This window comes from Clavelina lepadiformis, chromosome 9 (assembly GCF_947623445.1).
Source record: "Clavelina lepadiformis chromosome 9, kaClaLepa1.1, whole genome shotgun sequence".
Taxonomy (NCBI): Eukaryota; Metazoa; Chordata; class Ascidiacea; order Aplousobranchia; family Clavelinidae; genus Clavelina; species Clavelina lepadiformis.
The window spans coordinates 5,755,894-5,777,886 of NC_135248.1; the positions used below are offsets into that span (position 1 = coordinate 5,755,894).

The window sequence follows — 21,993 nt, forward strand, 5'->3', positions numbered from 1 at the left end:
ATCTGTTGTGTTTATGGTCGCCATAAAACAAGCTTAGCTTATCCGAAAGTCATTAAAATTCTTATTAACGTCATCTTCTGTCAAAAAGCTAACATGCCCGTTAACGGTTTTAGCGACGATCGATGAATTGGTTTGTGCAGTAACATGTAATACTTAAGGACATGGCATCTCCATTCCATCAAGCCAGATGTAAAGTGCATTATACTGCGTAGTTGCGAACAAATGCCGATAAAACTTTGGTAAACAACAACATAGGCCTACTTTTTCGATAAAACGTTAACAGGAAAACTTACAGATAAAAGAAACAAACTATTGCAATCAACAGATCTGTAAAAGAATTCTAAAATGCGGACTAAAACTAATAGACACTTTTTCCTTGAACCTACATGGAAATGATAGAAGATGTCAACTTAAACATTATCTATCTATCATGCTGTCGTTTTAATGTATATGGAGTAAGACCATATGATTTATAGTGAAGTTAGTCAATCAATCAGTAGGATAAACATTTCAAACATTATTTCCGGTTTATTAAAAATACTACTTGTAGCGTTAGAAAATAATCGTAGAAAATAATAATAGTTGAAAGGAATGCATTTTTTTTTAAATTTATTGTTCCGTCTGAAAACAGTGCAGCACAGAAAAGACAAGCGCTTTAATGGTAAGTAGAACCTCTTTCTCACGAGCCTGCATGTTTAATTGCAGTCATATTATTGCTGTTCCGCATGGAGCGGTCTTTGATCTAGCGGTGTCTTTTTAGTGTAATTTATGTCTTGTCGACACGTCAAAAAGACAGCACAATGACGACCGTCTCTTGTGATATTGCCGCAATAGTAACTTAACAAAAGAAAACGCACAGCAGTTTTCCATTTTAACAACTTCCGTGTTTTTCGAGTTTTAACTGGTCACTGATAACCAGACGGCTGCTTGATGTCAAGCGCAGTTGGTTGTGTTCTTTGTGTAAATATTACCTGTACAATTTACCATTTAAATTGTAATTTAAAGTGTAAAATTTTTCACTGACGAAATATTGGGACTTGCTTAGAAGAAAATTTTGAAATCAGTCTTTTGTTATTGTTAACATTACTATAAATAAACCAATGACTCTTCTGAAAACAGATTAGTGCTCGACATTGTCCACCATTTCAAGTCAAGGCAGCCTTTTGACGCTGTACGGTAGTATAAATTACAAGATGAATACCCTACATTTAGAATAAGATATCTTGTACAGGATGACTTGTCGCTTTCTGACACTGTTTGAACAACGGTTGGTAACGAAATATTTTTACTGCTATTTTTGCGTCACCTTTTGTGCCAGTAGATTGCTCAACCTAAGCCTAAGTTTTATGCAAACATTATCCAATAGCACTGTCATGTTTACATATTGAAAATAGGTTTAGGTATTAAATTCTAGCTTTGCAAAATGAAATAATATGTTAAAATTATTTGACGTCAACTGCTTTGAAATTCATGCATAATAAGCAGTGCTTAGCACTATACTACAGCAAAGTAAAACAAACCCAGGCGAAGCGTTTTTTACCTCTAAATTTATCACTGCGCCTGTATTAGAAAATATTAAAATATCGGCTTGGCTGAGTCATAATTTAGTTTACTTTGAGTTAAAAATATTGTATCTGAATCAGTTTTCGCCATCACTCATAAAATTTATGCGATATTATTAGCTTGAGATACAGCAACGAAAAACAAACTTTACAACAACTGCTTTCCAGAAAACAAAGGGTTTATTAATATAACCGTTATCATAAATTCAGAATAACAAAACAAGAAAAAAACGATTAAGAGGCAGTACGTTCCTGTAGGATTGGAATTATATGTCAATGGTTTATACATGTAGATAAACATTTTTGGTAAGTTAATCCAGTATTTGATAATACCTATACTAAGACGAACTAATATACAATTTTGGAATAATCCAAACTTAACCAAATAAGTAGGCAATAAAGAGACGCTAAAGCATTGTGTATACATCATAACAATTTTTCCTACTCATGTAGACAAGTTTGCAGTTGCACTGTTTACTGATACTGTAATCCACGTCCAATGCACGCTACAATTTAATTGAATAAAACTATAATGCTGATATAATCGTTTCGATTTTTTCATGAAATAAATAAAATAATATTTCCACCCTTTGCAAAAATATTATTTCACCTAGCCTACTTTTCGAGATAAAGACATAAGAACTTTATATATAAAACGATATCGTGTAATACTAAGTAAGTTACAAAAATATATTTAAACGAATTCATATAAATATATAGCACATACTAGTGGATCGTTTTATACCTTCACTATATTCATGACCAAAGTAAAATCTTTTTTATTACGACTTGAGACTTTTTATGTTCAAAATAAAATCACACACTTGTCAGCCGAATCAAGGATTTTTAATAGAAGAATTAAAAGATTTTTCTGCCCGAATGACATGTTCGGTGACGAGTATTTACGTGTAGTTATTTTCTCGACGTATATATGCAAGCAGTTTTGGAGTTGGGAAGTGATTTCACTTTAAGCATTGTAATGCCTGAGCACGATTACAATTTATCGTTGAGATGACATGTAATTGTCACAATGAAGCGAGGAGACTTCCGCTGAACCGGACTCTCCCTGGACCTCGTCGTCGTCACCAGGAACGCTCTCTCCTCGATTTATCATCCTTTTCTTCTTCATTCGGCGATTCTGGAACCATATTTTTACTTGCCTGTCGCTTAGGCCGACTCGTCTTGCAATTTGTTCTCTCATTTCTCGGCTGATAAATTCATTTGCTTCGAATTCACTCTCAAGCTCAGCCAGTTGATATTTGGTGTATGGACGACGTCGTCTTCGAGCGTGTGTGGTTCTCCCGACCACAGCTGTTGGAAAGTTCTGGCCTGGATTGGCTGTGTACGGGTGAGGATACGTCGAATGGGCCATCAAGGCCATTGATTCAGGAGGTACAACTATAGAAAAAGAAAGATAATGTTTAATTATAAAAAATTCCATTGATTTTGTTGTGGATAAGTTATGATTCTTTTTTCATTTTGAATGAAGTTAAAAAACAAGCCAAAAAATCCGATTTCAAATATGGTGGTTGGAAAGCAGGTAATTAAAGGCTCCAGCAGTTTTCAAACAATACCTTTACATCTTCTCATTGTCAAACAACACAACAGTGATTAATTTGAGTAATTTGTAAACGCAAACCTTGGTTTGGGTTAAAACTGTTGGCGAAATCTTGTGGATTTTGCAAGCCAGGTTGATGATAGGGACCGTTGTAATAAGAATAAGGAAAGTGCTGATATTGACCAATTGGGGTGGTGTAAGGGTCCACTATAATAGACGAAATCGCTCTGCTTATAAATCGTTTATTTTCACAATTTATACTGCAAAAATCGGTCTTCAAACTTAAATTAGTATTAGCATTTATTTACTGCGTATCTGAATGATAAGTTATTAATATATTAACAAACTATGTAGTGAAGCATACTTGGTGAAAAATAAATATTTTCTGTTGTCGGTAGAGACGAAGGGTTTTGCGACGTTACATCAACATAGTCTGGAAATTGTTTGTGATGGGCAATAGTATAACCCGAGTTCGGTAGACAAGTATTTAAAGGCGGATGTCCGCAAGTTGTAGGGGTTCTATGGGGAAGATAATGTCCACTGGGCCTAGGCGGAACATAAGTATGTCCATGAAGATGATTGGAACCCCGAAAAGCAAACGCATTTTCCTCTGGTTTTGTCGCGTCTGTAGTTTGCGATCTCCCGCGGGCTTCTGTTTCCAAAGTCGATGTGGACAAAGGACGGCCATTTTTTCTTTCAGCCGACGGGGAAGCGTTGCGTTTGTTCGGCGAAGATGGCAGTAATCCATCGGGGCTGGAATGTTTAAAGGCACTTTGTCGGACAAATGGCATAGAAGAATAACCGAATGATGTTCCTGGAAGCATTTCGCTTGAAACTTCCGGTTTGGAGGAGCGGGTTTGTACATTTGTAGTTGGCAGAGAATTTTCTTCATACAATCTTCCGTAGAATTCACCTTGAGGTCTCGGAACAGACTCTGCAGAGTATGAATGATGTAATTTTAATGGATTGCCCCAGGACCCCCCATTCCTTGAGTTTTCTGGCACAAGTCCTTGATGTCTTACATCGATGTGCCTGTCGTAGCTTGGTATGGATTCGTACGAAGGCGATGGCGAATTCTTGGCGGGATTCATAAGCCCAGGATCCGGCGGACCGCTGCTTTCAGAACTTGTTACACTTGCAGCAAAAGCGCTTTCATGCAATCGAGTTGTATTGCTCATATTCCCCACAACAAAATTCATATTATAATGAAATTCAGGTATTTCAACCTCACCACTCATGTATCGATTAAAGTATTCGCCAACCCAGGTAAAACATTCCTAAAATTGTAAAAATAAATGTGAGAAAATTATTATAAACACTCCCGTTGATATGGTTTGACGAATTGGTTAAACAGCATAATAAGTGAATCGATTCCTCTTTATGCATCTATAAAAATTAACATGTAGGCTATTCACTAATGAGCTTATGGTCAATAAAGCAACAGTTAAAAGTGGCTACAGTGATAATGTAGCAGCTTGTAGTAGTAAGTAATTTTATAGGAATATTAAAACGCGATAAAAAATGCCTTAAAGCCACAGTAACCAGAATTTACTACTGCTAAAAAAAGATCAAATTTTTTCTTTTTTCGGCTTTAATCGAATTAAAGTCAGCTGTCCTAAAATTACTGAAATTTTCACCATAAAAGATTTAATGCCGTCGTTTACTGGGTTAATAGTTATAGCCAAGTTTGGTAAGAGTCGCGAACATGACTAATCTCGCTCCTTGATTGATGGACTGCGATTGATGGCAAAAAATGAAAGTAGTTTTTCGTACACAGCTGAAAATACTATAGGTTAATATAGAAAAACGCCAGCCAGTTCTTCTATACATGCCAAACTTGAAGAATAAATTTGGTTACGAAAACTAAACGAAATTGGTTGTATCAGACCTGAACATTTTACGTAAAATTTCAGACACAAATATTTGTCTATAATTGCTGTGATTTATTGTTGGAAACTTATTTTTGGTTCAGAACAACAGTGGATTTTCTCGTATGGCTCATAACGTCATGCCTGTTTATTACACTTGGCAACACGAAATTCCACTGTTGATTTAAGCAGTCAACTCCTTTCCATCTATGGAGGCCATGAACTGTCAATCACCTTAATCTTTCATTAGCTGGATATTACAAAAGATGAACCGGTTCCGACCGTAGATGCCGATGCTCATACTTCTGAGAACGCTTCCTTTAACGTTGTATCACTTTTTAGTTTGTTTGCTTAAAATATAAAAACGCACTTTCAAAGTTTTATTCACAAATAAAAAAGTTGGAATAAAAAAATAAATTAATTTATCAACTTAACATGAGTCTAATATAAAATGATGTAATGGCCTGTCATAGGTTGTATCCGCCTTAAATTACTCATAAATCACGACCTTTTCGTTATTATGCCTGTCTGCTATACTTTTCGTATTACTTTTCTGTATATTTCCTTTGATTTTACAACCAGTAAAAGCCTGAATGTTTCTCCAGTGCAACCAAAGTAACAAAATGGATTCTTTGGTAAAGACATTTTTGACAACTTCAATCTTTCAAGCAAAAATCTCCTTGTCGTATCGCTGAAGCTGAAAACGTAAACTGACTAAGTATTGGCATGGTTAATGGTAAATGATTACCTCCGGGAGGCGGCTCTCTTGATTTATGGCAGTGCATACAAAAGGGAAAGCAACCAGCAATTAATGCTTACAAAACAAAGACAGCGCCACGACAAGGCAAACCATTGTTTTATGGGCAGCTCCGCCAGCACGCACAGAGGTCTAATTTTTTTCCAAACTGTACCACATAATGTGTTTGCTCCTTGAAAATATCTCAACATCCATCCGATAAACATGACGTGTCAATTTTTTTTCAAACTTAGCATTAATCTCTTTGTTGTTATATTGCAATGAACGCTTTTTGTCGAAATGTTTTGCCCTACTTATAATCCGAGAAGTGGTTTACATGTCATGAAATTTTATTTGCGTTTTGTGGCAAAACACTTGGCCCAGTACCTGTCATAATAACTTTAACAACTACGCTTTTAACAGATAATGGTTATAAACCTTCAAAGTACATATGCCACATAGTACAGCCCAATATATGATTTACTTTAATCTGTCTCTAATGAGAACTAACGATGTTTCATATTTTCAAATATAATGAATATAAACTTAAGCAACCAAAAAACCTGCATAAAACTTCAAATTTATGAAGTTTGAGTTGAAAAAAACTCCATTCGTATGCTTTTAAAATCATTAAATACAAGCTCGAAAATGATCAAAGTTAGAGGTATGCATATGTAGCACGTTGTAACTTACTTCCAGCAGTGCACGTTGATCATATATTTCGTCCCAGAACATAGAGAACAATTTAGCACCGTTTTCACATGGAATGGCCACGGTAAAATAGCTTATGACAGGTCATTAAGCAAAAGATCAGAGCCTGCATCCAGCAGTTTTGTGTTGCTATCCTGCTTATTCGTTGTTCACCAGTACTGGGTGATAGACTTCAAAGGCAAGGTGGCCGCAATATGGTGGCTGACAGACCTTGCATGGAGTTTTATTGCCTTTATTGTGTTAAACGAACTTGTGATCGTGTTAATCGTAGCGTTTTACGGTGCTTCGTTTACGTATTCTTCGAGAAAGGTCCCACGTAGAACTGTAGATCTAATTGTGTTTCAATACTTTCACGTATAAATACAAAAGTTTCTCGTTCATAAATTATCAGCTTATTCATTGTCTGTTGTTTACACAATAACCTGAATCAAACCAACTTGAAGTAAGGAGCAAAATTGAAACCAGCCAATCACTTTTTACGTTTGCATATTATATTCTCGTACTAGTAAAATCGAACTCCTACAGGACAAAATTTAAAAATAGGAGTACTGCAACAGGTAGTGACACAGTGACGTTGTGTCTGTGTCGCACTTTGACTTGACTATGGGTTTAACGTATTCTACCTGGTTGTGCTGCTTGAAAACATTAAACATTTTGCAAAGGAAAAATGAAAGTTTTCACAAAAATAGATAGAAACATGGTTGAATAATAATCAGTGTCACTAAAAGTGGCATTTAATGCCTTCCTTGGAACTGCGGTCACACTTACTCCGGTCGTTATGCGGTGGGCGGATAAACGGTTTATTTGCCCATCCGACAGCCGAACGCATATTTTTCGCAGATTTATGTGATAGTCAATACGCATGTGGTAATGTTGACTACTGGCTTTTTGCCAGTGCAATGTGTCAGGATTTAGTGGAAAAATTATTTTAATGTAAACAAGGCGTTTAGCTTACACAGTAAATCAGCAGGTTGATTTAGGCACCATAAATGTCAAAATATTGGCATAACTTGCTTGACCTAACACAACCTTGTCTCACATAAATCCAAGATATTGAAAAAATGTCAGGTAAGATACCAAACGCTAACGCCCAAACGCAATCAACCATTTATCCTATAAAAACTACATCAACTCGTGAAATTTCAGTTTATCGCCATAAGAAATTATGCGGTGTAAATACATGCTCGTAAAATAATCAGCCAGGGGAATATTTGAAAATATTTTGATTATTGGGCTTAGCTTGGGCTTATACTCGCCAGCTTACGTAACACTGAAATTTAATAGACATTGATCAGTATACAAAACAAAACTTTTATTAATTATATAGATAACAGTAATAATCAAGTTATCGGTTCTAACGATCTGGAAACCTGGCCGTACGGATGACAACACACACGCGTCGCTCGTCAAAAGTATATACCGTACAAGTCGTTAAGACAAGTATACGGTGTGTATACTCTGCTTATGGGCACAGATTAAAAGAATCGGTATATCTCGTGATTCCTTGTCGCTTCGCGTCCTAATTCAAAAACCAATATCCATAGAATATTTTATTAGCCTAAGTATTTTACTTCTTTTGGTGTAAAAAAGCTTTACACGTATTTGTTTTTTTTTTTAATTAGATGACGGAATGATTGTGAAATATAGTATAGTAGACTTTCATACAGTTTTTTTATAGTTTTAGCGACATAAAATTGGTTTGCATCAATAACATTCCTTTGTGAACCTGTACATCAGGAAAGTTTGATAGCTGTTGGTTTTAGTTAATTTACGCTTCACAAAAGAGAATGACGCTGTAGCTCAGGCGACAGGTCTACCAGCAACCGGACTCCCAACTCCTCGGCATGACTTGAGTCAGTTGTCTTTGTTGAGTGCCGCCACGTCGATAACTGAAACATCTGAACTTTAACCGGAGTCAATTAAAGTAGCGTTGCCCGCAAAGAACCAGCATTCTCAAGTCAGAAAAGCAACAGACAGCAGAACATCAGCAGCGCTCAACAAAATTCAAGGATAAGCGCTATACGGTTTCAGCGCAAAATAAGGCTGTACTTGTATTCTCGCCTTGCAAATTAATATACTTCGCATTTAATTTTATTTATTACGTAAAAATTTTTTAAGAATTTTTGCAATTTAGTTGTTATCTGTTGAGAAAAAATGTTGAAACTTGTCAATCAATACTTGTTATTCTTAGTTGCCCAGCGATGCGATCCCGGGATTGCTGTTGATCGGCCTATCCACGATATCTCTTAGCACCTAAAAGAGTATCGTGCGTTATTTTCTCCTATATCAGTTTGACTGTAAAGTGCAATAAAACAGTTAATATCGAGAGCCTCGTTTGTTTGCACGCACCTGGTCTATTACGGCCTTTAGAAGCGCGATCGTCTGACACACTCGGTTTTGCTTACGCGTATTAACTGAAACTAGCTTCATTTAAACAAAAAGCATCACTTATTGTCAAATTAAGGGGCAATCCTCAAAGCCGAAATTCAGCCAGCCATTAAGCAGAAGGTACGGCAGAAGTAATAATGAGCAGGTGGAAAAGTGAAGTTTTGTCTTCCGTGCAGGGCGCTGGATAACGGTGGCCAAAGATAAATGCTTCCGATGTTCCGTAAATTCTACCGGTCTGTGTACTTGAAACGGTCAGTTTGGTTCGTTTTTTCATTCCCGCGTGTAAAAGTGTCAGGAAACCGTAAAACTGTCGTTAAACAGCAGACGATGTAGGGGAACATCGTAAACCTGAAAGGTACCGCTCCGAGCTAAAGCTACCTTTCGTACCGTAATGTTTGCAGAATCACCCTATATGCGTCTCAAGCGAAAACGCTTTTTGGCGTAAAATACATTTTTTTCACTTGGAACGAGGAAAAGATGAAGGTACAGTATATGCCAACACCAGAAAGTTAAACTTTCGCTTTCACTTCACGTAACGCTTTGAACTAACAGAATATCGTTGTACTTGTATTTAAGCGGTGAATTTGTTTAGAAAGATCGAAATAATTTTAAGTAGCCTACTATGTCTAGCGTATATTTTCCAAATCGAGCTTGAATGAGGTTAATGTAGTTCATTGACAGTAATCTTTGATATTGCCAAAAAAGTTATCGTTAAACCAAATTAACGTTCAGAACGTAATTTGCAGCAAAATAACGAAAATAATAACCCTAATTATAAAAGTGTAGTTGTTATAACAAGTGCCAAGTTTGGTTAAGGTATTGTTTACAAAAGCAGGGTACAAAAAAGAACGAATATTGTGAATTTAATTCGTTTAGGAAAGTGATATTAGATTTGTCCGAGTCAAATTAACAGGTAGGCTATTAATTGATTTTTGCTGGTTGTTTAGTTATTGTTCTAGAACAAAGTTAATTCAGAAAAATGTTTTTATACATTTTAAAATAATTACAGATATTTGTAATGACAGGAATTGTAATTTTGGAAAAAAAATGTGAAAATTATGTTTACTGAGTTGTATTTTCAGTGCATTTGATAAATCTGATACACAAATCATTTAAGAAACTTAAGAAGTATCTGTTTTGAACCCAGATAAACAAAAAGGCTTAAAAAGGAAATGTAAAATTGTAATGAATATGTAAAATAAATATGTTAAAATTTCAAATTTGTTTGTTGCAGTGTTACTTACTATTACAGTGTGAAGTATTTTCTTATAAGTTGTTTCCACTATGAGAGCTGTATTGATACTTGCAAGATAAAGAATTTATGACAAAAATTTGTCCTGACAAACAAACACTTTAAGGGATCTTTTCAATAGGAAATTTAGCAAAATAACTGTTTGAAATTGACGGATTGCTGGAAAAGGCATGGAGTCAAATTCTACTGCGGCGGCTGCTTGCGTCCTGTCTCCTCATCGACATCCACCAAATCCCTACTCGGGATGGTATTCAGCTCACCCGAACCCCCATCAGATCCCTCATCCGTCTGCTCAAGGTTCCTTTCTCCACTTTCCAGCCGCTCACGCTCCTCCTGCGACCCAAGTGATGGCCACTAACCAAGCCAACTCGACCATGTATAATCTACACAGTCAGTATCATCAGTATCACGGCGTGAACAGCAACATCTCTTCATCTAGTCCTCCGACTATGACTGTGGCTCATGGTTTCATTGGCAATCCTCATCATCCCTCCACCTTCCCGCATCCGGCATCTGCCACAGATCCGCAGTTGGGAGCCATGGGGGGACATTTTCCTGCACTCATGTTTAACGTGGAAAGAAGCAACGATCGAGATTGTAAGTTTTGTTGTTTTTTATTGCTGTGTTAAATTTTTTAACTGCCTTAAGCACGAAATTACTTCGCGTATAACTTCCTCTTTATTTTTTTTGAAAAGATACCTTCCAGTTGTCACGTATAACGTAAATGCTTTATTATCTCATGTAGTTCAAACATAATTTGAAACGTATATAAATACAATATGTATAACAGCGGCCATTTTTAGGCTTGATCAGCTTTTTTCACACGCTGTCACTTAAAAATGAGCAGGGGATTTGATGATTTTACGTTCCTGTATAAAGCAATATACGACCAATTTAATAAGTTATCAAAATGGCATATCAAAACGGTATACTTTCAATTTATGGGAATATAAATTCGTTTCATTTACATGCCCGGCATTAAAAACTATGCCCTAAATTTAATGCTGTTTTTAAATGTTCACTTGTATGGTAGAGGTTGTAAACTGAATCCGCATATAAACAGTTGTTTCAAACGTACGGTAAAACTAAGGAATACGAAATGACATTCGACAACCTATGCTAGAGCAGAGATTGATATCTTATGTCTTTATTTAGAATAAAAAAAATTAAATAATAATGGAATATTAATCAAGTTGGAATTTCAAAACGAGTTAATGTCTAAAGCGTAAAGAAAAGGCGGTGCCCTCACCCTTTGCACAATCTCTTAAGTATGCAGATGAAAGTAGCTATATAGGTAGTAGCACGGTAATACTTAAATAACAGTGTAAATATCAACCTTCAGTCGTGGTTTAGCTTTTGTCGACTGAAGCGCTGAAACGAACCCATTTAGGGACCGAGTCTGCTTTATTTGGTCCGAGATCAAATATACTCAATTGTAACTAGACGAGCCTTGGAACGTAACGCTGCTGGCAAATCGTGCTCCATTAGTTTATAATTTCGAGAGATAATTCCGTTGCTGTTTCCTGTTTCAAAAAGCAATTTGCATGACTATTTTCCCGCCCACCGCGCCACTTTTATAGCAGATCGAGGCGCCATAATTATTATTAAATTTTAATCTTCATTCAAGTTGGGTAACTAATACATCTTACAGAAATTTGAACTGACAGCAGAGGTTGACAATAAAACGCAGCATCCGTTTGACCTTCATTTTCTTCAAATTTCTAGTTATTCTTTCGCTATATTTAACTTACATTTTTAGGAAAGAACAATGTTTATTGAACACAAATATATATCGTTTGGCAACGTCTACTACTACGAAATAACAGTTTAAAGAAAAGCAACAGACCTATAGTATATATACTAAAAAAATCAAAATTATGAATCAAGTTCGTGTATATTTTGTTTGTTTAAAAATAAAGATACAAAAAAAATCGCTTACATAACTTAACCCTCAATGATCTCAAAACGTCAAAGTCAGACAAAACTTTTGTTGCAAATTGAAACCTGAGAGCAAACAAAAGTTAGTCAAATGGCCGTAAAATCGTTATTTTTAATTTTCCGCACCGTCAAACATAAAACTATATAACTTTACCACAATTATCCATCGTGGAAAAGCCCACTTGACAGATTATATATTATTTCTTGCGAAGAATCAATTCTCTTCAAGAAAGATAATTTTCGGAAAAAATACTTTAGTACTTTGAGTTAGCAGTAAAATGAGACAATGATACAACATCATCCAAACTCCAGTCCTAAAGGTTCTACGCCAGCTCAAGAAACAAGTTTTGCCATGACGTGCAATATTTAACTGAGTTCGAAAAAACGTAAGCCAACTGAATTATCAATTCTAAGTTATTGCTAAACTTAGTAAAGTTTCGATAACATCAAAGGTTTTAATTACAAAAATAAAACACGTTCACCAAGTTGAATGAGTTAATAAATGAAATTATCGGCGATATTTTTATAGAGTTTACAATTTCCTTTTTTAATAGTAAGTGTTTTTTATAGAACGTTTAATACAATCTGGTTTCACAGTACGGGCATGCAGGTGGAAAAAATGGCAGAAAAGAGGCCATTTTAATCATGATTAATAGATTCATGTAACAATACGCCGTGGACACGGGTGGTCAGATTCGTTTACGAGCAGGGCCATCTACCATTATTGCTATAATTATACGCGCTCAGCCAAAGTCAATATACGTCGTTTGAAAGTATGAAAATTAGATAAAAAGGTTAAAACAAACCTATTATCCGTAATTTACACCACTTTGTCGTAAGGTAATGTTTTTGCAAGCACTTCAAGAATTTATACTGCTGTAAATCTCACCAGCAGGTTACAAGTATTCGATGCTATTTTATCAAGTTTAATTATATTACATTAAATAAATTTCAATAAAAACATGTTTCAATGTATGCCAAACAACAAAAAGCTCTTTGAAACGACTTTATGACGTCAAGTGTAAATATTACTGCTAGCATCAGCATGTACGCAGTCGGGCAGTTAATTCTTATTTGTCATACGCAAGGTGTCTGGACGGTAATTTGTGTACACACCCAACACAATACTTCTTGTATAGTGGTTTAATTGGTTTAGACGTGAGCTCTTTACTTTTGTGTCAACCATGCTGATTTTACTGCACATTAGCATGCAGTATACTTGAACTATAGCCTACATTTCTACACATTAGTTAATTTTGGGGTGTTTAAATATCAAAAAAGGTTACTGGTTTAACTACTGCTGTATTTCGAAACAATGCAAATAATATGTCGTACGAAAACAAAGATCAAGCCAGTGTATCCATGTACCGCTCTGTTTCTGGCATGGCACAGCAGCCTACAGGCTACTGAGGAATTGCCGTTTTCGTATTACGTTTTGCGCGGCATTCCCTAAAATTCCTGTGACCTGTACACGACAGATTGCAATGTTATGCCAGCTTGTTACCAATCTAATTTGGTGTTTTACAATTGTTTGCTGTCGCGAAATTAACGTTTTTATGGCAATTATTATGTTGAAGCTAACGACATATGCGCTAACTGCACAGGTGGGCCTGGTCTCTGATCTCACTGTTTTATAACTGACTTTATGTCTTTGTAAACCTCGGGCTGGTATTTGAACAGCAGGTACATTTAGCAGAACGTCCTACCTGGCATTTGCAGTATATTTTTCCAACCTCATAAAAATCGCTTAATAATGTCACAAACGGAATGCTTTCGTTATCGTCATGATTTATGGAATGTATACATGGAATTATTAGTCAAAGCATTCCACATAATATGAGTTAATGGGCTTTCTTTTGCCGGGGCGAGACTTTAGTTGTTTAATAAGTTTGGTGCAAAATAACTTTGTCAGCTTTGGGCGCCATTTTATCAAACTCTTCAGCAGACTAAACCGGGCTTCATACAAAAAATGAACAAAGCGAAGAAAGTCGAAGACAAAATTGAAAAAAATCTGCGATATTTCCGATCCCTTTATCTTTATCCGAGCTTTATCTTTCTGCATGGATTGCCTGTTATATTTCCTTACCTTAATCTGTAGCCTAATAATGACAGAAAAGTGCACTTGAAGTTTACTTCATGTTAAAATAAAATAAAATAAAATAGTGGAATAGTAGGGAAGAAACCTATATTAATTTATAAATTTACGCTGGGTTTTTATCTGTATTTGGCGACCTGTGGAAGTGAAATCACAAATTTCTTAATCCGTTAAAAACTGCAACATTACTGAAAGCGATAAAATTTTTTGCTGGCTTTGAAATTCCAAAATGAATTGAAATTGAAACAATTAAAGACAATGTCGATCAAACTTTTGCTGTTTAACAACAAAATGAAAAATTTTCAACTTAATTGCTGGGAAGTGAGTTTTAAAAGTCTTGATCATAAAATGCGAAAGGGATAGTTACGGATACAATCACTATATAGATTATAAAAGACCGCGTAACAATTATAGCCCATCAATTTCCATGATGCGTATTGGTGAAAGATGGAAGACGCCATCGTAAATTTTTACAGCCGTCAATTTTGTGGCCTTCAGAGATTATCTGCAAAGCTTGGCACCGCTATGAAGTAAATTGTGGCAACGTCCAGCGATTGCAGAACATGCTGTGTCTGCCTGTGTAGCTACAATTAGCCACAATCTGTTTGACTGGGCGTAGTGTTTCTTTTGAGACTGTAACCCTACTTTTTTGAAGATGCATGTCATCGCACAAGAAAGAAGCGTCAACCGTACACAAAAGCTCAGATAAACAACCTTGAACAAGAATACAGGGCGAACAATTTCATAACCAGGCAAAAACGAGAACACATCGCCCGAGATCTCAAGCTAACCGATCGACAAGTGAAAATCTGGTTCCAAAATCGTCGCGTGAAAGACAAAAAAATTAAGCAAAGGGAAGAGAAAGATAAGCAACAGGTTAGTTTAGAACTAGAAGCAATTTATAGGATATACCGCAAATACACTATTTGGGTTGTGACTGTGCCTATTGCTTTTCGATTATGAGTTTGAATGCATCATTCACTACAGGCTTACCACTTTAAGCTACCATGGTAGCATGGAAATGTGCTTGTGTTAGTCAATAACTATTTTCCTTCTGTTGTGTTTTAGCAACACCAAGTGAGCGCAAACGGACAGAGGACTGTGATACTTGCAAAGTCACCTGCCACTTTTACTCCTCGACAGGCTTCCCCACAGCACGTATCACGGGAAACATCCATCATTAACGGAGAGGATATGCATGTGCATTTTACTGGATTCCACAACTTCCCAGTTGCACTTGCATCTAATGAAACTCACATGACTCCGCTATGATACACGATTAGAGCTGAATTTCGATGCATTTTGCTAAATTCAGTATTACTGTGTATTATGTAAGTTACTCTTCTTTTTCGTGTTATATATTTCGGTGTTTGTAGTACGAAGTTCTGTGTACTGTCCAAATGTCCAATATATGATCTGTGTTAAAATGCGAATGCGAGAATATCTTTTTCTACTGCCATATCTTCTTGACAACGTATCTGTACGGCTAAGTTATACTTAATTTCATATATGATTTTGTGTTTATCGGTTGTTTTAACTCTGGTAACTGTGGTTCAGTTGTAACTTAGTGATCAACAGCACATCTTACTGTATATTGCCGCATGAAATCAATAAATTTTACCCAGTTCCTGAACAGACTTAAATCTCGCTTTTGCAAAGTTGTCATTACCCCGTTATGTTTATCTGTTATTTTTGTGAGCCATTGCAGAAAGATTTGTCGAAATGTATTGTCAATTGACAAACACGACCTTTTAAGATTAAAGAGCGCAACCAAGATACACAATAAAACCAGCTATAAGTAATAAAAAATTGACTGCAAAACTCATGTTTGATTGTTCGTTGTCAATTTGTCATCATATGGTTTTCTTTTTTAATTTCAATGGAAGACCTATATTGTGCGTGTGCAACAAGCTTTGGATGTATTGCAAGTATTTACGTACACAACTTTTGTAAACTGTTGGTTTTTCTTTTTAAATATGTATTTAACACGTACTCTTACTTCGAGCCTCGCATGTTTTGTAACTTGCTTTTTATGTAAATTATTTGTGCGAGTAGAAACTTTTTTTAAATCAAACCCATTTCTGTGAAGTTCATGTTTTTAAGACATATACGTATAAGGTACAATTAAATACGACCACTGATACATATTCTTCAATTATTTCACATATGTTTTCTTCCACTAAAATAGGCAACAATTCGGTTTGCACAAATCTTGATCAATGCATGGTCATGGATGAGTGGGCATAGGATATTTATAATAAAACATTTATACCTATTTTCGATAATAGGAATCTATACTTACAAAAGAACTGACAAAGATAGACCACGTAATTCATGAAAAACACTTGCGACCGCTTTTTTCGTAGCGTGCCTAGCTTAATGCCAGCGTTCAAATTCTTAACAGAACAAACAACCGTTTTAATTTAGTGGGATGCCTCTCAACAATCTGAAGGAAGGGACATAGACAAGGCAGAACTAAAACACGTATTGCTAAAATAGCTTAAAACTTTTTCATTCTAATGTAAACAAACTTTGTCATTTCTCGCTTTGGTACCAATTTTCTTAGATTAGTTGTGTTTTTATGGCATTTAGTTTTATTGCAAGATTTGCAACCTTGATTATCCCATTTAAGCGTATTTGATGAATGTTTAGGTCAAGTATGTTAGAATTTTATGACCACGAGTAACTTTTACAATGGCAAGGTCAAAGTGATTGACCTATGAAGAACCTTACTAAGTTTATTTTTACGCATTGAATATTCAATGATTTTAAAAACACTTACATAGAACGGCTTCCCTGTATTTAGAGTAAAAATTGATTGCAGGTGAATAAAACTATCGTCTATTGAAATAGTTTTTGGATAATGTGCAATCGACATAACAAGCACCTCGGGTTAAGGAAACTGACAACAAAATTACCTTCACCATCAAGCAGCTTATCAATCCTTAATTCATTAATTTACTGATCACATTTGGTAAACCTGAAAGCATCAATCATTTGGAGATATTCTCTTATGTCTAAGTTTATTTGGTACTACCTGCAGTCAAACTGTACAGTAATAAAAAAAACACTTCCAAATTTTTAAGAAGCAAACTTTGTATCATTAAAATTGCTAATTATGCATAACAAGTAATCTATAATTTGGTGAGCTTTAAGAATTAAAAACATTTGCAGCTTGTCCTATCTTGCAAAAACAGAATATTACAGTAATTTATAATTGTACTACATTAGAGAGACATGAAGAGAACGAAAACCTGAAAAAATACACTGACCTGCCTAACGACAGTTATATGCAGAAAGTATTTTAATGAAAAGGTGCGCAAGAAAATCTGAACTGTGCATTTCTAGCACCAGAAAAACATTAATATAGAATGACTTTAGGTTGGAGCTACAAAAATGTGGTAAATGAGCACAAGCACAGTATTACGCAATGATAGATAAGGACATGCTTAACTTTGAAATACAATACCCATACAGTAAACCCATTAACTTTTCCCAAAGCAACAAGATACAGAAATGAGAGAATAATATCTGAGATTTAAAAATAAAGACCACTGTTAGTCGGCCATCCATTTATCCAAACAAGGAATTGTTAATTTCAAAGGCTGGACTATTTTTAAACAATAAAAAGACAGTGCCCTGTAAATAACACCTGACAACACAGACATATGGACACAAACATACTTTATGGCTGGCGCTCAGTAAAAAAAATCCTTCAAAGGCAGATTTTACTATTGATTAAAAAGCAACCATAAACATACATTATATTGTTAGCAGCTACTACAAAGAAAATGATTTCACTACTTTTAACATGTATAACAAGTTTCATTGCTCACTTATCATGGCTTAATTGCAATCAAAGAAGGTTCAATAGTTGCACTCTTGGTACAATTATCTGTCTTGTAAATACCAACCAAACGGTCAGCTACTTCAAACATGTTGTTGCGAAGACTGATGATGATAAACTGGGCATTTTTCGTTCTTTCCACAATGTAATGCGCTATGATGGTGACGTTTTTGAAATCAAGAGCAGCGTCTATTTCATCCATCACATATAGTGGTGTTGGCCTGTAATGGTGGAGAGAGAAGACCAGTGCAAGGGAACTGAGCGTTTTTTCACCTCCTGACAAGTTACAGATATTTTTCCAGGATTTTTTTGGTGGTCTCACACTGAATGCGATTCCCTCCGAAAACGGATCAAGAGAATCCACGAACTCTAACTCTGCATCGCCTCCGAGTGTGATCATCTGATAAATTTCTTTCAGCTTGTTTGTGATGATGGAAAACCCTTTGGAAAATTCGTTCAGGCGACTCTTTCTAAGATGATCCAGCAGCCTTCTATACTGTTCCCGTTTTACAGTTACTTCATCCAGTTCAGCAACCCTTTGCAAATAAACAGTTTGCTTCTCTCTGTAATCAGCAATCGCATTCATATTAGGCTGCAAATCTCGTATTTCACTCTCAATTATGCAAATCCGATTTCTGACTTCCTGCTCGTTGCACTCTTCAAGTTCATCTTCTGAATATATTTGTAGCGTTTCAACTGTTTCACCGTCAACTTCATGCAATTTCAGCTTCAGTAAGCTATCCTTCCATTGCTTCACCTTTTCCAAGTTGGCATTTTCTTGAGCAAGAAAATTTTCATATGTTTGACGTAGTGTTTTCTCATTAGCCATCATGTTGTTCCGTTTTTCTTCAATTTCTTTAAATTGTTGTTGCTTTTGCTGTAGCTCATCGTTGGAGGATTTTTCCTCTTCTTCAGCTTTATCTATTTCCTCAAGAACGGCAGCTGCCTTCGATTCCAAACACTTCCACTCTTCTTCAAGCTTTTTGATTTCCTTTGCATTTCCATCAATATCACCAGCCATGTTGATCAACTCTTTTTCAAATTTAGTTATAGCACGCCGTGAGGAGGTTAGTGTAACTTTGAGTTTGGTTATTTGTTTTGCAATCTTTTCAAGACTCTTCTTCTGGTCTTCAAGAGCACATTTGATTGGTTGCAAGCGCCGCTCACTGATTTCACTAATCTTCTCACAAATATCCTTTTTCTTTTTCTCAAGATTAGTTGTCTTCTTGACTGTCTTTTCATATGACGTATGCAGTTGATTAACCTTGGTTTCAAGCTGTTTATGAACTTTTGGATCAGGTCTTGCAGCTAACAGTGCCCCTTCTAATTCAGGTAAACGCTGCTGCAATCTGTTTAAGAGGGAATGTTGGCTGTTGACTTCCTGTTGAAAAAGATTTGTAGTTGACTTGCATTTACCCAGTTCAATTTCATACTTTGACAGGGCAGACTCTTTCTCTATAACCTTGTACCTTAGCTCAGTCAGTTGTTGCTCGAAATCTTCGCTTTGCCTTTTCAAGCGGGTCAAGTCTTCATTGGAAATTTCAGGAGCAGCATACTTGGATCCCATTCTACCCTTCATAACTTTGTTTCCACCTCCGGACATTGTGCCAGCTGTATCGACCACCTCACCATGCAAAGTCACCACTCTCCATCTTCTTTTTTCACCAAACGCTGCTTTAGTTGCTGTTGAAAGATCATCGGCAACCAATGTATCACTAAGAGCGTGATAAAAAGCAACCCTGAATCTTTCCTCTTTTAGCTTGATGAGATCAACCAGTTTCGGCAAGGAAGCCCTCTCTCCATGTCGAATAGCATGTTCGTATTTTGCCATCTTGTCCAGTGCAATGAAAGTAGCTTGACCAATCTCTTGCTTTTTTAGGGCTTCAACACACTTCTGTGCTGTATCAATATTGTCTACAAGAATGTTTTCCAACGCAGAACAGCATGAAGAAATTGCAACATCATACTTGTCATCAATAACTCCAAGATCACCAAGACGGCCATAAATACCAGGAATTTTCCCAGATGCTTTTAACTGGGCAAAAAATTTGTACACATTCGCATTGGATCGGCTCATTTGGGATGTGACTTTTGCGTCTGCTAATGCTGATAGGCATTCCTCATTTTGATTTTCTAGCTCCTTTATTTTTTTGTTAATTTTGTCCAATTCTTCTTTTAGGGCAAGTTTTTTTCTTTCTAGTTGAGTAGAGGCAGCATTTGTTTCTTTCAATTTGTGCTTGGCATTTTGTTCAGCTTCTTTGCATTCTTCTATCTGCCTTCTACATTGATGAAGAGCTTCTTCAGCATTGGTATGACTGGAAACTAGCAGTTCCAGTTCCATCTTAGCCACATCCAACTGCTGTTTGGCCTCATTCACAAATTTTACTTCTTCTAGAAGTACACTTTCCAATGCCTCTTTTTCATCTTGTAGTTGCTGAGTGTCAGATTTTAAACTCTTTATGACTTCCGCCAGTTTTTTTTCTGTTTCCTTTTTCCTCTCTGAAATTTCGTCACGATCTTGGTTTGAATCTTCAATCTCACGTTCATGTTTTTCAATAGTGCACTTCAACTTTTCGAGTTTGGCAGTATCCTGATCTCGCTTTCTATTTAACTCTTTGATTTTGTTTTTTCTGAACTTCCTGTCTTCAAACACTTTAACGTTGACACTTTCCAATTCTCTCATTTGATCTTTCTTTTCCATCAACGTTTGATGACACTTCTCCAACACTTGGGTAACTTGATGACACTCTTTGGCTTTTTCTTTTAATTGATTTTCAAGTTTTTCCAGGGATTGTTCAACTTCCTTTAGATCCACTTTTGCCTCATTTAATCTCTCTCTATTCAGTTCTCCGGCTTTGGTAAATTTATGGGCATAACACTGTGTCAGCTCATTATCCAATCTTGTTTTGTCATTCTTCTTCTGCAAATAGTTGAGTGCTTCATTGCGCAAGGGCTCTAGTTGTTCCTTGTCTTTTTCAATCACTTTAACACGAGTTAATTTATCTTTTCGTTCTTCGTCTAGAAACTCAATCTCTTTCCCGAGTTTTTCAATGGCGTCTTTGTATCGAGAAGTCCCGATTATGTCCTCAAGAAATTCAAGCATTCCGCTTCCAGATTCTGTTTGACTTTTGGGCTTCATTAACGCTATCTGCTCCACCTCACCTTGAAGTATCAGAAATCTATTGTGGTTCAGGTCAACCCCATTTTCTTGCAATAGCACTGCTACATCTTTGAAAGCAGACTTTTTGTCATTTATGAAGTACTGGGAAGAGTTATCCCGAAACGCCTTTCGTGATATGGAGAATGTGCTGTTAGGTACAGTGCAATAACCCCCATCTTCCAAGTCGGTAATCTTTTCAAAGTGAACTTCAACAGTACATGAGCCAGCCTTTTCCTTTTTTTCACTGTCATGAATCAGCACAGATATCTTTTTTGAGCGGATTTTATTTGCCCGGTACCCAAACACAAAGAGCATGGAATCAATAATATTTGATTTCCCACTTCCATTGGGACCAATAATAGCAGTGAAACTTTTATGAAATGGTCCCAAGACCTGTCTTCCACTATAAGACTTGAAATTATAGTTAACAATGTGGGTGATAATGAGTCTGGGTTCGCCTTGAGAGCCGACCCCATAAACATGGGGAGGTGGAGGGACAGTAATACCCTCAGGGAGTTGGAGTTCATCAGTGATGTTCATGGCAATGAATCAAGCTTGAACTGATTAAAACAAGGATGAGATTTTATAACATGGTTCTTGGAACACCCTCAAACAAACTAGATGGCATATTAACTATCAATTAAATAACATGACAGTTAAAATAATTACCTGTAAAGTAATAAAATGAAATTAGTAGTCTGAGTACATCAGCAGTAGTACTATCACAAAGCCACACCAGAAAAACAACATTTTACATACAGTATATACTTCAAAAACTAAAAAATATAGTTTCTTTGAAAGTTAGATTCAAGAAGAAAACTTGAAAGAGTCTGGTCTGTTCATTTAAGGTAGTTACCAGAAAGCCGGAATTTTTGTGA

The 21,993-nt window shown here is 36.1% G+C and overlaps 3 protein-coding genes across 3 annotated transcripts; 1 reads left to right on the forward strand and 2 right to left on the reverse strand.

Moving 5' to 3' along the window:
• Window positions 1-1,733: 1,733 nt before the first annotated feature.
• LOC143471307 (uncharacterized) lies at window positions 1,734-5,676 on the reverse strand. Its single transcript, XM_076969745.1, has 4 exons — window positions 5,223-5,676; window positions 3,485-4,397; window positions 3,202-3,327; window positions 1,734-2,960 (listed from the first exon to the last, which is right to left on the reverse strand). Exons 2-4 carry the CDS (start codon window positions 4,356-4,358, stop codon window positions 2,563-2,565), a joined length of 1,398 nt encoding a protein of 465 aa, XP_076825860.1. The 5' UTR covers window positions 4,359-4,397; window positions 5,223-5,676; the 3' UTR covers window positions 1,734-2,562.
• Window positions 5,677-10,062: 4,386 nt separating this feature from the next.
• On the forward strand, window positions 10,063-16,251 carry LOC143471226 (homeobox protein Hox-B13a-like). Its single transcript, XM_076969629.1, has 3 exons — window positions 10,063-10,672; window positions 14,764-14,984; window positions 15,177-16,251. The coding sequence occupies exons 1-3, from the start codon at window positions 10,246-10,248 to the stop codon at window positions 15,378-15,380; spliced, it is 852 nt and encodes a 283-aa protein (XP_076825744.1). The 5' UTR covers window positions 10,063-10,245; the 3' UTR covers window positions 15,381-16,251.
• Window positions 16,252-17,112: 861 nt separating this feature from the next.
• Window positions 17,113-21,780, reverse strand: LOC143470536 (structural maintenance of chromosomes protein 4-like). The gene has a single exon (XM_076968741.1). It carries the CDS (start codon window positions 21,653-21,655, stop codon window positions 17,948-17,950), a length of 3,708 nt encoding a protein of 1,235 aa, XP_076824856.1. The 5' UTR covers window positions 21,656-21,780; the 3' UTR covers window positions 17,113-17,947.
• Window positions 21,781-21,993: the final 213 nt, after the last annotated feature.